The following is a 14278-nucleotide window of genomic DNA, read 5'->3' on the forward strand; positions in this document are numbered from 1 at the left end:
AATGCGTGTAAAAGGTGCTACTACTGGTGGCACTATGCTTATAATCGGCGCTACTACTGGCAGCACTATACATGTAACACTAAATTCCCCCTCGGCTACCCGAAAGGGACACTCCCATCTGCCCGCAAGAAACATTAACTCCCACCTGCGGCTGCCCACAAGAGACACCCTTCCCCCACAATAGACACACTGGGGTGGCCAATAGGTGTCACTCACGGATCTCCTGCTGTAGCAGGGACTTCACTTGAGTGACCAGCAGGTACAGTGCGTTGGAACGGTCACTGTCTCGCGGGATCCCCTTTCACTGTCCAACGAGACTAACTGTGATTGGAGGAGCTCCTCGGCGGTAGCTGTTACTGAACAGCGGAGCCGCCAGAGGGAGAATCCTCAAATAGACAACGGACAGTGTGGGGGCCCCCAGGACTGCCGCCCCTCCCTTAATTCGGCCATGCCCATAGGCAGTACCTGTGCAGCACAGCAGATAGCAGCCACTGGAACTTGAGCCGGAGTCCAGCACAGCGCCCGCACTGCAATGAGCAATGGAAACTCTAAATAAACTGAAGTTCCCAGCAGTCATTGCTGCCAGGAGGTCATGGCAGCAAGGGCTGCTGGGAACAGTAGCTTTAATCAAGTTTCTTCACTGTAGTGCGGCCACGGCGTCGGACACCGACTCAAGTTCCAGTGGCTGCTATCTGCTGTGCTACACAGGTACTGCCTCTACTAATTGATTCTCCACCCTGGCTGCGGGTGGCACCACCGGACGGCATCCCTACTCTGCCGGCGGCCCTGGTGAGTGCCATCCTGGTCAAGGCATAGATATGCCACTGCACACTTTTACTCTTCTTTATCACTATCCTTTATTTTATATTTCCATGTTTTAACAATGAAATAATGAGATATTTTAGTGCATACCGATAAAGTGTTAAACTTTTAATAGAAATTGTGGTGGTCCAGTGCACCCTGGTAAACTAATTACTCTCTTCTTTCTCTTACATCTCTAATGTATTTACCTTGGTTCTGATTTATGCTTTCAACTATAACCAAATCTCATTTCTTTAAAAATTATTCAGAAAGTTATCCTTTGTGCCAAAAGGTGTTGTTATCATGAATCCCACCATGGCTAGTAATGTGGAAACATCTAGAGCAGAGGTTCACAAAAGTGGTCCTCAATGAACCCCAACAGTCCAGGTTTTAAATGTATCCATGCTTGGCCGCAGGTGACTTCATTATCACCTCAGTCAATTTGATTTAACCATCTGTGCTGAGCCATGGATATACCTAAATCCTGGACTGTTGGTTTGCCTTGAGGACCGCGTTTGGAAACCTCTGATCTAGGGTAAATAATTTGTGAGCCACTTAGATTGTCAATAATAAAATAACTCAGCCAAACATTTCACACCCTATCCTATAAGGCATATTCTCAAAACGATTACATGTAAATAAATGCAATAACTCACTTTCCAGTAAGTGCTAATAAAGCGTCAGTTGTCTTGTCAGATCCTCCTTCTTTCTCCATGATAAGAGTCACCCTACTTGGTGACTTGATAGCTCTATAGTTTTGAAAGCTCCTTTGCAACCAATAGTTCTTGTACAACCATTTATTGTACATGATGCACAGTAGAGAGTAAACTAGGAATATAAAATGGAAGCTGCTCAAGCAATTTAGTAATACTTTTCAGATGCATGAAAGGGAGGGGATATACAAGAAAAGAAAATGTTTCCCCAGCACACCAAGGGGTATCAGCAAAAACTTGAAGGATATTAGAAAATTCAGTGATTATAAAGATATAGTTAAGCCACCAGGCCTCCGCAGGGCTTCTCTGTAATATTCAAGTCTTATTGCTGGTACTTCTTGGTGTGCTGGGGGAAATTTCTTTTTTATTCTTTTTCTTGATTAGAAAGTAAAATAGGCAGAACAATATACCATCCTCTATGTCACAGATCTTGGATGGAAACATGGACTTTCCTGTAGTAGGAATTGGCTTTACCCAGTGCAGAGGCACGGAGGCTAATATGCTGGAGGTGTTCAATATTCTGTTCCCAGCACACAGGTTGCAGTCATCTGCCTGGGTTCCTAGGGCAGGAGCTGGAATACACTGGAAAATGGAGAGAACACTTGGACCTGACTGAAACTGGCCTCTCAGGACACCAGACCGGGACCAGAACGGGTAAAACCCAGGCTAGAACCGGATTAACTTGATGCTGGGTATTGCTGGGTATAGTGGTGTAATGGATTAAATAAATCTAAATTAGGATCAGAATTGCTGAGAAAGTCTAAGTGCTGCAAGTCTGAACTGAACTGGGAACTGAGTAACAGACAGGAAATGGAATAGCTTGTATTAATATGCAGGGAAATACTGGAGTAATCAGAGACACAGAGAAATATGAACACAGTACTGAGCTAATAAAGTCCTGTAGTGTGAGCGTACTGTAACTTGGATCGGGTACACAAGTTAGATTACTTGCTTACATCTAGTCGCACTGCATGTTAAACAGCCCTTCTAGTCACGCCATGCCATGGCATGACTCGTAGCACCAAATTTCTTTATGTGTAACTTTTCCATTCAAATGCATCTTATTTAAAACAATGTGAATAGGACGCACAAACAACTTATGCTGAGTAAAATGATATGCAGCATGCCTATATTCTGTGTGCGACTGCGGCTGTATCTGCACATGAAATGCTACATTACAGTGTTTTCCTAGTAAAAACTGTAACATACAATTTTGTATGCAGATACAGCCACACATACAAATATCATTCTAATCGGCAGTGTCTGCGTATACATCATATTCACATTGTGATGCAAATAAGATGCATTTCAGCAAAAAACATCTGTAGTTATGGTACATGGAATCAGCAGACAGAATCATGCTGGAGATGATTACAGCAGGCTGAGAAGAAGCTCACAAGGAAACTAGCAATCAGTGCAGATGGTGGTCAGATCGCAGGAAGCAAATGAGGTGATATCTGTATGAACACTCTGGAAGCACTTGATGTACTGTACTTGTAACAAATTTCAACAGCACAGATCCTTGCTGTCTGGTGCTGGGGGTTTTCCTCCGGAGCCGGGGTCCGTGGCACACCCGTTCGCATGCTGGTGGTGCTGCGCGGCCTTGGCGAGGCACAATGGTGCTGGCAGTGGTGATGGTGTGGCTGCCGGAGTATGGGAGATGGGTGAAGTGCTGGGTAAGAGGGAGCATGCTCCTTTGTGTCTGAATCACTGGGAGCCACCATGTTGGAGACCAAGGTTCTCTGTGTCCAATCGCTGAGCTCTGTGGAATGCTCAGTTTAATAGGAGGCAGCTTCCTCTTACAAAAGTGATCAGCCCACTCTTGCATGCTGACAGTGCTTTATGTTACTGCCTACAGCAGAAGCTCCAGCTATGAGCTCCCTCAGGTGTCCCCTGTGGTTTCACATGATCCAAAGGGTCTCCAACTCCACTGAGCAAGCCTGTCTGTCACCTTCCACTGCACCTCTGCTGGCGACTCTCTGTTACGCAGTCTACAGCTGTCCACCCTCTACCTTCAACAGTAACATTTAGTGTTATTTAGTCATGCCTCTGCAGCATTCATTCTTCAACAGTTACATTCAGTGTTCTTTAGTCACGCCATCACAGCATTCATTTTTCAACAGTTACATTCAGTGTTCCTCAGTCATGCCAGCATTCATTCTCCAACAGTAATATTCAGTGTTCTTCAATCACGCCTCATCGGCATTCAGTCTTCAGCAGTAGTTTTCTGAGTACTTCAGCATTGTCTCTCAGTGAACATTCTTACAGCTCCTTCCAGAGTATCATAGCCTAGCTCTAAGTTTTGTTCTTCAGTTACTCATCCTAGAACCTCGAGTTATATGAGAAGGAATTACATCCGGACTCCCCAGTTCCTCCCTGCTTCCATAGCCACTCCTCAAGCGAACGCCCAGCCTTCAGATTCTCAACGTCAGCCCACTGTGATACTTGCAGAGTGAAACCCAGCAATGAAGGAAGACACAGGAATCTAGGAAGACTGCAGTAAATTGCAGATCTGCAGCCAGATAAAGAGCAATGCAAATAGAAGCCAAGGATTAGCAGAGTAATTTAGGGAAGCAACAGTTTGCTCTGGCCATTAGCAGGAATCCTCACAGGGAATATGTAGAAACTGCAAATCCCTTATTGGCTGCTAGAATCAGCTGAGGCAGGAACACTTCAACTGTAGGACAGCAGTCAGCTGACAAGCTCCTAGATGGCGATGTCAGTACATCATGTTCTCAGACAGGGCAAGCAGGAATCCTGACTTGTAGGACAGGTGGCAGTGGTAAGTCACACAATAATTTTCCAGAGTGTGACTCTATTACCGAATAGAAACAGTATAAAAACATATTTCAATGTGTCTTCAATCTACACTGTACAGTATCTCTGTAGCTGATTCCTTTCCCACATCATGATTTTCCAATTGGGTATGCTTAATAACTCATTCTCACAATATAGGAGATCCCTAAGGTAAGTCTAGATGGAGTTACAACAATCCTCATACACAGTGACCTTTCAGGCATTCATTTGGCAAATATATTTAACATCTTTCTTGATGTAGCTCAGTATGACAACCCACATTCTCAGTATCCTCAGAATACAAATCGTTAAGCACTTTGGAAATGCATATACCATGTGACACTTTGTTTCCGTCCTCTGTAGAGACATAAAAGGCAACTTTTCTGAATGGAAGACACTACTAATCTTGTGGTTTATAACATACCTCAGCTGTCTAATGAGATATTGTTACTCCATTAATTTGGGCAGTGGATTTAGGGTTTGATTGCCACAATGGCCCTTTGTGCGAGTTTGTATGTTCTCCCCATACTTGCATTAGCTTCTTCTGGGTGCTCCAGTTTCCTCCCACACCCCAAAAAATATATTAGGTGGTTAATTGGCTTCCACCCAAAATGAACCCTAGTGTGTGTGTGTGTGTATGTGTGTGTGTGTGTGTGTGTGTGTGTGTGTGTGTGTGTGTGTGCGTGCACACGTGTACATGGGCAGACGAGATTGCCTAAGTATTCTTTTCTGTCATCACATTCTATGTTTCTACAGTATATTTCTTTAAAATAATGCTGATATTGTAGTTATGTAATTTCAGCAGGTAAGGTAAATAAAACTTGTTATTTTACAATGTATTTTATTATATTCTCGTCATTTCTCCATTCACTATGACAGTATCCAAAAATTATATTCTTCCTCAATCAAATCTATAAATTAAAACTTAAATAAATAGGTTCTATGCATTTCCTGAGTAGAAATTAGGCAGAATTATCAGTTCCCCAATATGTGGGAAAGGCCGCCTGATGCTGTTATGGTCCCCTCATAATGGGAGCCAATCATGAGACTGCCTGTCAGGATCTCAGCGATCACAGTGCTGATGAGGAATCTCAACAGGTGGTGAAATGCCATCACTGGAATTCAGGCACAACAGGATTTTCTCCCTCTGTAGGTGTCCACGACAGCCATAGAAGTAGAATAAAATCTGTGGTGAGCACAGCAAGCCACTGTGCCTGCAGCGTGGCGAGCACAGCAATCCTGCAATACGATGTCTAGCGCTCGCTTTGCATTTTATAACACTGAGGAAGCCACTGACACCAAGTTCGGAGGCGGGGAAATGCGTTTGTAACAGGACAGGACATTATTCCAACTATTGCAGCATTTATCTGCCAGCCAATTTTCTTCACTGCCATACCCCAGTGCTAAGGGGACAAAAGCAGGAGTCCATTCACCATCATGTGATCCCAGGTAGAAAGCTGCTTGCTGTACAGCCACGGGGATAGGTATTAAATTGAGTGCATCACATGGTGTATCCTAAATGTTTGCTGGACCTGATTATAGCCTTTATGCTGCTGGATCTTATTATAACCTGTATGCGGCATTACATGAGTGCACCAAAATGAATTACTAACCGGTTTTAAAGTGTTAATATCTTGGAGAAAGCTGCATGCCATACTATCTGTGCTTTACTAATCCATTAGTAAGCATGGATTCAAAGTCAGAATTGTTTTGAGTGGAGGCCTCATTGGGACTGAGAGTTAATTAAACATCTTATTGGAGCCATAGGATCTAATAAGGGGGGTCATTCCGAGTTGATCGCTCATTGCCGATTTTCGCAATGGAGCAATTAAGGCAAAAATGCACATGTGCATGGTACGCAGTGCGCATGCGCTAAGTATTTTAGCACAAAACTTAGTAAATTTACTCACGTCCGAACAAAGAATTTTCATCGTTGAAGTGATCACTCCTGTGAATGACAGGAATTGGGTGTTTCTGGGCGGAAGCGGGCTGTTTTCAGGGAGTGTGCGGAAAAACACAGGCATGCCAGGATAAAACACGGGAGTGTCTGCAGAAACGGGGGAGTGGCTGGCCGAATGCAGGGCATGTTTGTGACGTCAAACCAGGAACGAAACGGGCTGAACTGATCGCAAGTCTGGAGCTACTCAAAAACTGCTTAGAATTTTCTATTCGCAATTCTGCTAATCTTTTGTTTGCTATTCTGCTAAGCTAAGATACACTCCCAGAGGGCGACGGCCTAGCGTGTGCAATGCTGCTAAAATCTGCTGGCAAGCGAACAACTTGGAATAACCCCCAAGAACTGTTTGTGGTGAAATCTTGGGATATATATGCTGCTAAAGTTTAGGGGCTCATTTGGTTCAATAGTGTGTTAATATTGTGCTTATATTGTTTTTATGTGTAATTTTATGATATTGGCCGGTATCTGTGTGCTGTATATGTTTTAATTATTGATAAAATTGTCATGAAATTTAGAAGTGCAGTCTCATTATTTTTGTTTTGTTTTTGTATTTTTGTATTGTTCTTGGTGTGTGATTGAGGTTAATTGGTGATGTGAGAAGGGGAGTTAATGAGTGCTGTGGGTGAATTGATTAATAAGTGCTAGATGACAGGATTAGTGGGTGTGGAGCATGAAAGGATAAACAGGTGCTGGGAGTGGTGTGGGGTGATTTTTGCTGTGAGGGGGGTTAATGAGTGCTTGAACTAAAATGACTAATATATGCTGGGAAGGTGTGGGGTAGGAGGTAATTTTTGCTGTGAGGGTCTTAATGAGTTCTCTGGGTGAATTGGGTAGGTGTTGGGTAGCGGGAGGATAGGGGGTGCTGACAGTGTGGACAAATGTGTTAATGGGTGCTGTGAGGGTTGATAAATGGATGTGTATATGAAAAATGACTCCGCCCCCATTGTCATAGACCAAGTGTGATTTTATCTAAATCGACTGAAGGATTATATTGGGGAAATAGGGCAGTAATGTAAATCTTGCCTGGGGTGCCAATAGTTACCAGCCCACATGCCGCTAAATTCTTCCATTAACCCAAAAGTGGCAAAAATATGTTTAGATCCACATGCACCCCTTGTTTTGTAAGAGGTTAAGCAAAAAGGAAATCTGATGCTCTGATCTTGTTCATTCTTTTGCTCTGCTTTATAATTGATTCTAGATGGGTTTTATGCAGAGAATAAGTCTGAGGAATAAAGGAATAAAGCTGGAAGGAGCTGAGTATTCTGGATAAAGGTATCTAATGGCCACCTGTTTCCCACCACTGCCATCTAAAATGCAGCTGGAAGATGAAAGGGGTGTCTGATTGAAAGTGTAGAATAATGCACAATCTCTACCACGTTCGATGAACCCTTCTAGAAAACAAACAATGCCTCTCTAAATTATACCTTCCCACTCATTCAATCTCCATATAAAACTATATCCTATTTCTCATGTGGTGGCATGGCTAGTCCTAGATCCCAATGAACCTTATTGTGTTTGTATATTTCAGTGACCAGTATCCGGACAAATACATGACATTGAAGACAGCAATAACAAAGATCATGAAATGTAACACTGACAAAGAGAATCTCACAGACCCGGAGGTGCTCCCACCAGCAGACTGTGTCATCAGTGCATGGATGTTAGATACCATCAGCAAAGATCAAGATGATTATATAAATAATTTCAGAAAATTTGTGAAGCTACTAAAACCTGAAGGATACTTGATATTGATTGGGACTTTAAATACAACTTATATGATGGTTGGGCAGGACAAGGTACATGTGTTCAGATATGATGAGAAATTTGCAAGAAAAGTTCTCACTGATGAAGGGTTTGTTATTGATCACTGTGCAGTCCAGAAAAGAACAGCAGATAGTGACCTTACTGACTATGAGGCACTTATGTTTATTACAGCTCATAGAGATTAATAAGGGCCTGATTCTGAGTCACATGCTGTGTCGGGTGCAGTTACACATTTTGTTATACTGCGCATGTGTATAAATCGCACTGTGCATACATTGTGCTTGTGTTTGTACACAGTTGAAGTAGATTTGACATACGCACATAGAAGTGTATTGAAAATGTGTTATGTGTTCCCAGGTGTGGTTTCAGAGAAGAGGGGACCCATATACAGGTTCCGTATGAATCATCTACTCTCCGGTGGTGCAGTAGACTCTGGCTTCGTGCCACAGTTTGCTCTGCATGCACAGGTCTCTGAGAACTTGGCACCTGCACCTTGTTCAAGGGAAATCTCTACTGCACAATTCACAAGAATAATGGCCACGGAGGACACTTTCCCTGTGATTTTTGCAGCTCTGCAGCCAGTGCTGGGACAGCGGAGTGATAAGTATAATTATATGGGTGCAGGGTGTGCGGGGTGTGGGTTTGAAAACAGGGGGCGTGGATCACAATCACATCATTCCTGTGAAGCCATGTCACCTTTTGCCAAGTCCATGTCCCCTTTTTGGGTGCAGGTGTCCCTACTTCATCATGGAGAATGTTGGGTGGTATGTATGTGAGTGTCATGGAAGTGTTGCAGGTACAGATGTGACCACTTACACCTTTTCTGTACATACCGCGGCTAAACTTTTTCTAAGTGCAGCGAGTGGATGGATTTAAAAAAAAATTGTTTCCCATAACAGAATATGTATAAAGTAGCATAATAACCATGGCCCAATCTCTGACACTATGGCATGCCAAACCGTGCTATACATGGCAGGATATAGGAAAGGTGTATGAGGACACATCTGTATGTCATGAAGTGGCTGTGTATAGAGACGTTTAGGCGCTCACACCTAGCATGGGGCTGGGGTAAGTGTCTATGGTGTGACTGACGGTGACATGTAATGATGTACTGAGTGGTGTTACAGTGTCTACAGATGCTGGAGGTCAGCGTCTCAGTCCTGGCACAGTCAGACGCAGCTTGTACACCAGGGGAAGGGCTATTACCAGCATTATCATATAGTCACAGACACAACTACACCAACAGAAGCGGCCGCAGCGTGTGACTCAGATCAGCCCCTACTGTAAGTCTGAGATACAAATAGACATAAATACACCAGATCTTCCTGACAATGTGCAAATGATAAACCTTAATAAAAAATAATCACATATATTACTGTACATTTATATTGAGCTGATGTTAAAACCTGATCAACAGATAAAGTAATTGTCATTTCTTGCAGATTACTGTGTGATTAAAGAGTCTGAGATTCCTGTGTGATCTGTGAGTGGTTCTGTCACCCACCAGGGATCATTGTTGTCATCCGCTCAGCAGATTTATAGTTACTACAATAACCCACATATCATTTTATCATCCCCCTGATATCTGACTTTGGGGGTAATTCAGACTTAATCATCGCTGTGCTAAATTTAGCACAGCTTTGATCAGGATCACAGACATGCAGGGGTACACCCACCACAGGGCTAGCCCACCCCGCATGCCAGTCCCTGCCCTGTCACAGAAGGGCAAAAGCATCGCACCGTGGCAATGCTTTTGCACATCAGGAGTAGCTCCCGGCCAGCGCAAGCTCCTGAGTCCTGAGTGACCCATTTTCTTGCAAAAAAACGTGGATCCAGAACTATTTATTTTCATGGGGTCAATTGTGAAAATGGGTCAGTTCTCAAGGTTTTTCTCAGGTCAGTTTTCAGGGTTTTTCTCAGGTCAGTTCTCAGGGATTTTCTTTGCGTGCCTCCAATCAGGTGAAAAAAAATCCTTGATAGCACTGGCTTTAGGGGCTACTTGGATAACCCTCGAGGGATCCATTAGCCATGGTAAGTGACCACAGTTAATTTAATTCCACTTTTTTCATCAATAATTTTTATTAAGAGCACAAAATGCAATATTTTTTGGGGGAGAAGGATAGGATACAGAAAAGAAAAAGAGGGGGGGAGAATAAAACCATGGAAAAGGGATGTAGCAAACAATCCAGACAAATCAAACATACAAATAAAGCGAGCATGTTAATCAGAGAGTACATACACAATAAGAAATAATTATACAAGTATGCATTAGACAAACTATAAAACTGAACAGTAGGTTATAACCCCATAAACGCAGTGAGACAAAGAAAAAAAAGGGGTCTAGGGACATTTAGGATGGAGAGGAGGCACCTGCACCACCTGACACATATTCATGCCATGCCATCCATTTCACCATAGGTGAGGATGCCAGAGATGAATAGGGCATAAATTCAGTTTCCATAGTATAATGAAATAGAATCTTTTTACAACCAGAGAAAGGGAGGGAGGAGATGGTTCCTTCCAGCACTGAGCTAATGCAGTTCTAGCAGCTATACATATATGTCCCAACAGATATCTCTGATGAGGCAATACTTTTGCAGGAAAAATGTGTAATAAAGCCAAGGCCGGAGAGGGAATCAATGACAAATTCAACACCTCATCGATTAGTTGAAATATTGCTGACCAAAAGCTTTGGAAAGATGGGAAAGTCCAAAAAATATAAAAAATATGACCCACCTCCCACAATTCCTCCAGCAAAATTTAGAACATGAGGGCCAAAAAGTATGAATTCTATCATGCGTTAGTTACAAGAGTTTAATGTGCATCTCTGTGTGATTCAGACATCTCGACATGGGATAGGTTGAAATAAATATCCTTTCCCACTGACCCTCAGATAGTGGAATCCCCTGGTCTGTCTCCCATTTCAATTGTGCCCTAGATTTTGTGGTATGGAATAAACCTAAAAGAATTTTATACCAAAAAGAGATATCTTTATTTGAGTTAAGAAGTGCTAAATGTGCTACAATGGCCTGAGCTGAAGGTCCCAAGTTAACTAAAGATCTAGGCAAACTTTTAAACCAATGTAGTACCTGAAGGTAGTGAAATAGTTCCCTGTCAGTAAGATTTGCAGCAATGAAAAGGGGAACATGACAGTACCATCCAAGAGAACCCCTAAGCACTGTAGGTTACATGTATAGCAAATGGAGAGATTAAGGTTGGGGATTAATTTAGCTACAGAGTGTAATGATAAAGCTGATTATGGATTTAAATGCCCAGGGCGGCATACTACCAATTTATCCCAAACCTGTAGGGATGATTTTAAGGAAGGGAGAAGTGTCAATGATGAAGGTCTTAAGCTTAATGGTATTTTGAGAAGGTCTTCTAAGGGAAGATCTGGGCACCCCGCTCTCTCAATAGCTATCCAGCTGACAAGAGAAGGTCCACCCAACCAATATTTAAGTTACACTAGCACACAAGCCTCCTGATATAAAACAAGATCTTGCAGAGCCAAGCCTCCATTTCTGTGGGGAAGGATCATCCTAGAGTGACCCAGTCTAGGGGTTTTTCCCTTCCACACATAATGAAATAATATAGTGCGACCCTTATCTAAATACGTTTTAAGAAAGGAAAAGGGTATTGTACAATATAAATACATAGTCATTTTAAAAGCTGCCAATCTCCCCAACCACAAGATCTTATAAGAGAGCCAAGATGGAGTCAAGCCCAACAGACTATCAAGCGGTGGAAGTAAACTAACTTCAAAAACTGAAGGGGTGGCAGTGGGAATATGAATCCCTAGGTATTAAAGTGAAGTTGAGTGCCAATTGTGTAGATACTGGGTTTTAAGGACAGAAAAAAACAGGGTTAGAATATTAATGGGGCAGGCATCAGTTTTAGTCGTATTTATCCTGTAATAGGAAGCTGCACTATAGTTTTGTAATATACCATGTAAACTGGGGAGGGAAGTTAATGGCTCAGTAACAAAAAAAAGAACATCGTCCACAAATTACATAATTTATGTGTACTATTATCAACTGTAATCCCGGGAAATTACCTAGTCATCCGAATTTTTTCAGCAAGGGGTTCAATGCCCAAAGTAAAAATCAAGGGCGACAAAGGGCATCCGTGTTGAGTGCCATTCGTGATTGAGAAAGCATCCAATAAAAACCCATTGCTGAAAACACGGGCAGAGTGGCAGCTGTATAAGGCTAGTACAGAAGATAAAATTTGATCACTAAATCCGAATTTCTCTAGGATGAACACATGTACAACCAATTAAGTCCATTGAATGTTTTTTCTGCATCCAGAGAGAGCAGCAGGAGGCCATTACTAGAACCAATTGTGTCAATCAAGTCAAACACCCTACGGGTGTTGTCCGAGGTCTGTCTTCCGGGCACAAACCGACTTGATCAGTATGAATTAAGGATGGCAAAAAATCATTCAAATAGTTAGTTATAAGTTTGGTGAATATTTAACATCTCCATTCAGGAGTGCAATAGGCCTATAGTTTTGACAGTGCGCTAGGTTTTTGCCAGGTTTGGGCAACATGATAACCTGGGCTTCCAGCATTTCTTTCTGGAAAGCCTCAAGAGTAGACACCTTATTAAATACTAAAGATAGGGTAGAGGAAAGGTGGTCATTAAGGGAGATGTAAAACTTGTTAATGAAGCCATCTGGACCTGGAGCTTTGCTACGAGTAAGCACCTTAATCACCTGTGCCACCTCTGAAGGAGACAAAGAAGTATTCAATGATGCCAAATGTTCCTCATTCAGAGAGGGGAGTTTTATGTACATTAAAAAGGTATTAACAGTTTCCAAAGTTGTCTGGAAAGTGTGGGGATTGGAGGATAAATTATATAAATTAGTATAGTAAAAGCAAACAGATTGGCCACCTTAGTATCTTGGGGGGAATTCAATGTTTAATCCTGTTGCTAGCCTGCATAACACAAAGCTTACGGGCTAGCATCCTACACGACCTGTTATCAGACAAATAAAACTTCTGCTGCATCCTGTTTAGAGTGAACTGAGAGCCTAATTCAGACCTGATCATAGCCGTGCAAAACTTTGCTTGGCTACGATCAGGCACATTGACATATGGTGGGACGCCCAGCACAGGGCTAGTCCGCCCCACATGTCAGGCACAGCCCTGTCACACAAGTACAAAAGTATCGCACAGCGGTGATGCCTTTGTAGTAGAAGAGTAGCTCACAGCCAGCGCAACTCCTGCGCATTGGCAGGGAGATACTTGTCACTGTGAGGGTCACAGCAGCTGCGTGTGACATCACGCAGCCGCCGTAGCCTACCCCGGGCATGGTCCGGGCACACCTGTGTTGCCTTCAGTGTGCCCCCTAAATGGTGGCCAAATGCCACCAGCCTGCCCCCTCCTGCCCAGCGACCACCTCTGCATGTCAATCAGGCAGAGGCGATCACAGGGCTAAGACAGTCATCAGCTGTCTGCAAGCATCGGCGCATGCGCAGTTCAGATCTGATCGGCTGCTGTGCGATAACGCACGGCACCGATCAGGTCTGAATTATTACCCGAGTTGAGGAGTTTCTGCAATTGGTCCCTAATAGCATTCGGTTCTCTACAAAGGGAACTAGAGGTGCGCAGCTTATTTTTATCCTCAACTTCCTTAAGTTTAGCTTCTAAATCCTTTTGTTGTTGTATTGTCTGTCTTTTCAGCCCGGCTCCTGCTTGGATTTCAGCGCCCCATACTACTGCCTTAAGCGCACATCAAATAGTGGATGAGGATGTATCTGAGGAATCAGTCGCCGAATAAGTTAAAACACAATCAATTTTTGCCTTCTTAGACAGAGGATCTGAAAGAAGGTGGGAGATAAGCACCAAGGTCTTTGGGGAACAAATTGATGGGAAACATTCCAGGACCAGAGGAGAGGGTCATGGTCAGACCATGATATAGGTAGAATATCCACCTGGTCTGAATGTTGTAATGTCCTTTTATCACACAAACTAATGTCTATGCTGGAGTAAGAATTGTGGACAGTCAAAAAACATGTATAGTCCCATCCAGACAGATTCTGAACCCTCCATAGATCATATAGATACTCAGACAACAAATTATGAAAGGCTAAAGAGGAACTATTGTAAGACTTGGCAGACTGTAGTGAGATGGTTAGATCTTTCCATTTTTGGGTCTAAAACTAAATTAAAATCACCCAAAACAATCAATGCACCATAGCGGACCTTCATGACAGCATAGCAAACTTTAGGTAACAAGGGGACCTG

The 14278-nt window shown here is 42.9% G+C and overlaps 1 protein-coding gene across 1 annotated transcript in view; it reads left to right on the forward strand.

Annotated features, from left to right (window-relative positions):
* Positions 1–8216, forward strand: part of LOC134965656 (nicotinamide N-methyltransferase-like) — a 34204-nt gene extending 25988 nt beyond the window's left edge. The window contains exon 3 of the mRNA XM_063941988.1: positions 7796–8216. Within this exon, the coding sequence (XP_063798058.1) occupies positions 7796–8216 (421 nt within the window). The remainder of the gene's footprint in view (positions 1–7795) is intronic.
* The last annotated feature ends 6062 nt before the right edge of the window (positions 8217–14278 follow it).

Source organism: Pseudophryne corroboree, chromosome 10 (assembly GCF_028390025.1).
Source record: "Pseudophryne corroboree isolate aPseCor3 chromosome 10, aPseCor3.hap2, whole genome shotgun sequence".
Taxonomy (NCBI): domain Eukaryota; kingdom Metazoa; phylum Chordata; class Amphibia; order Anura; family Myobatrachidae; genus Pseudophryne; species Pseudophryne corroboree.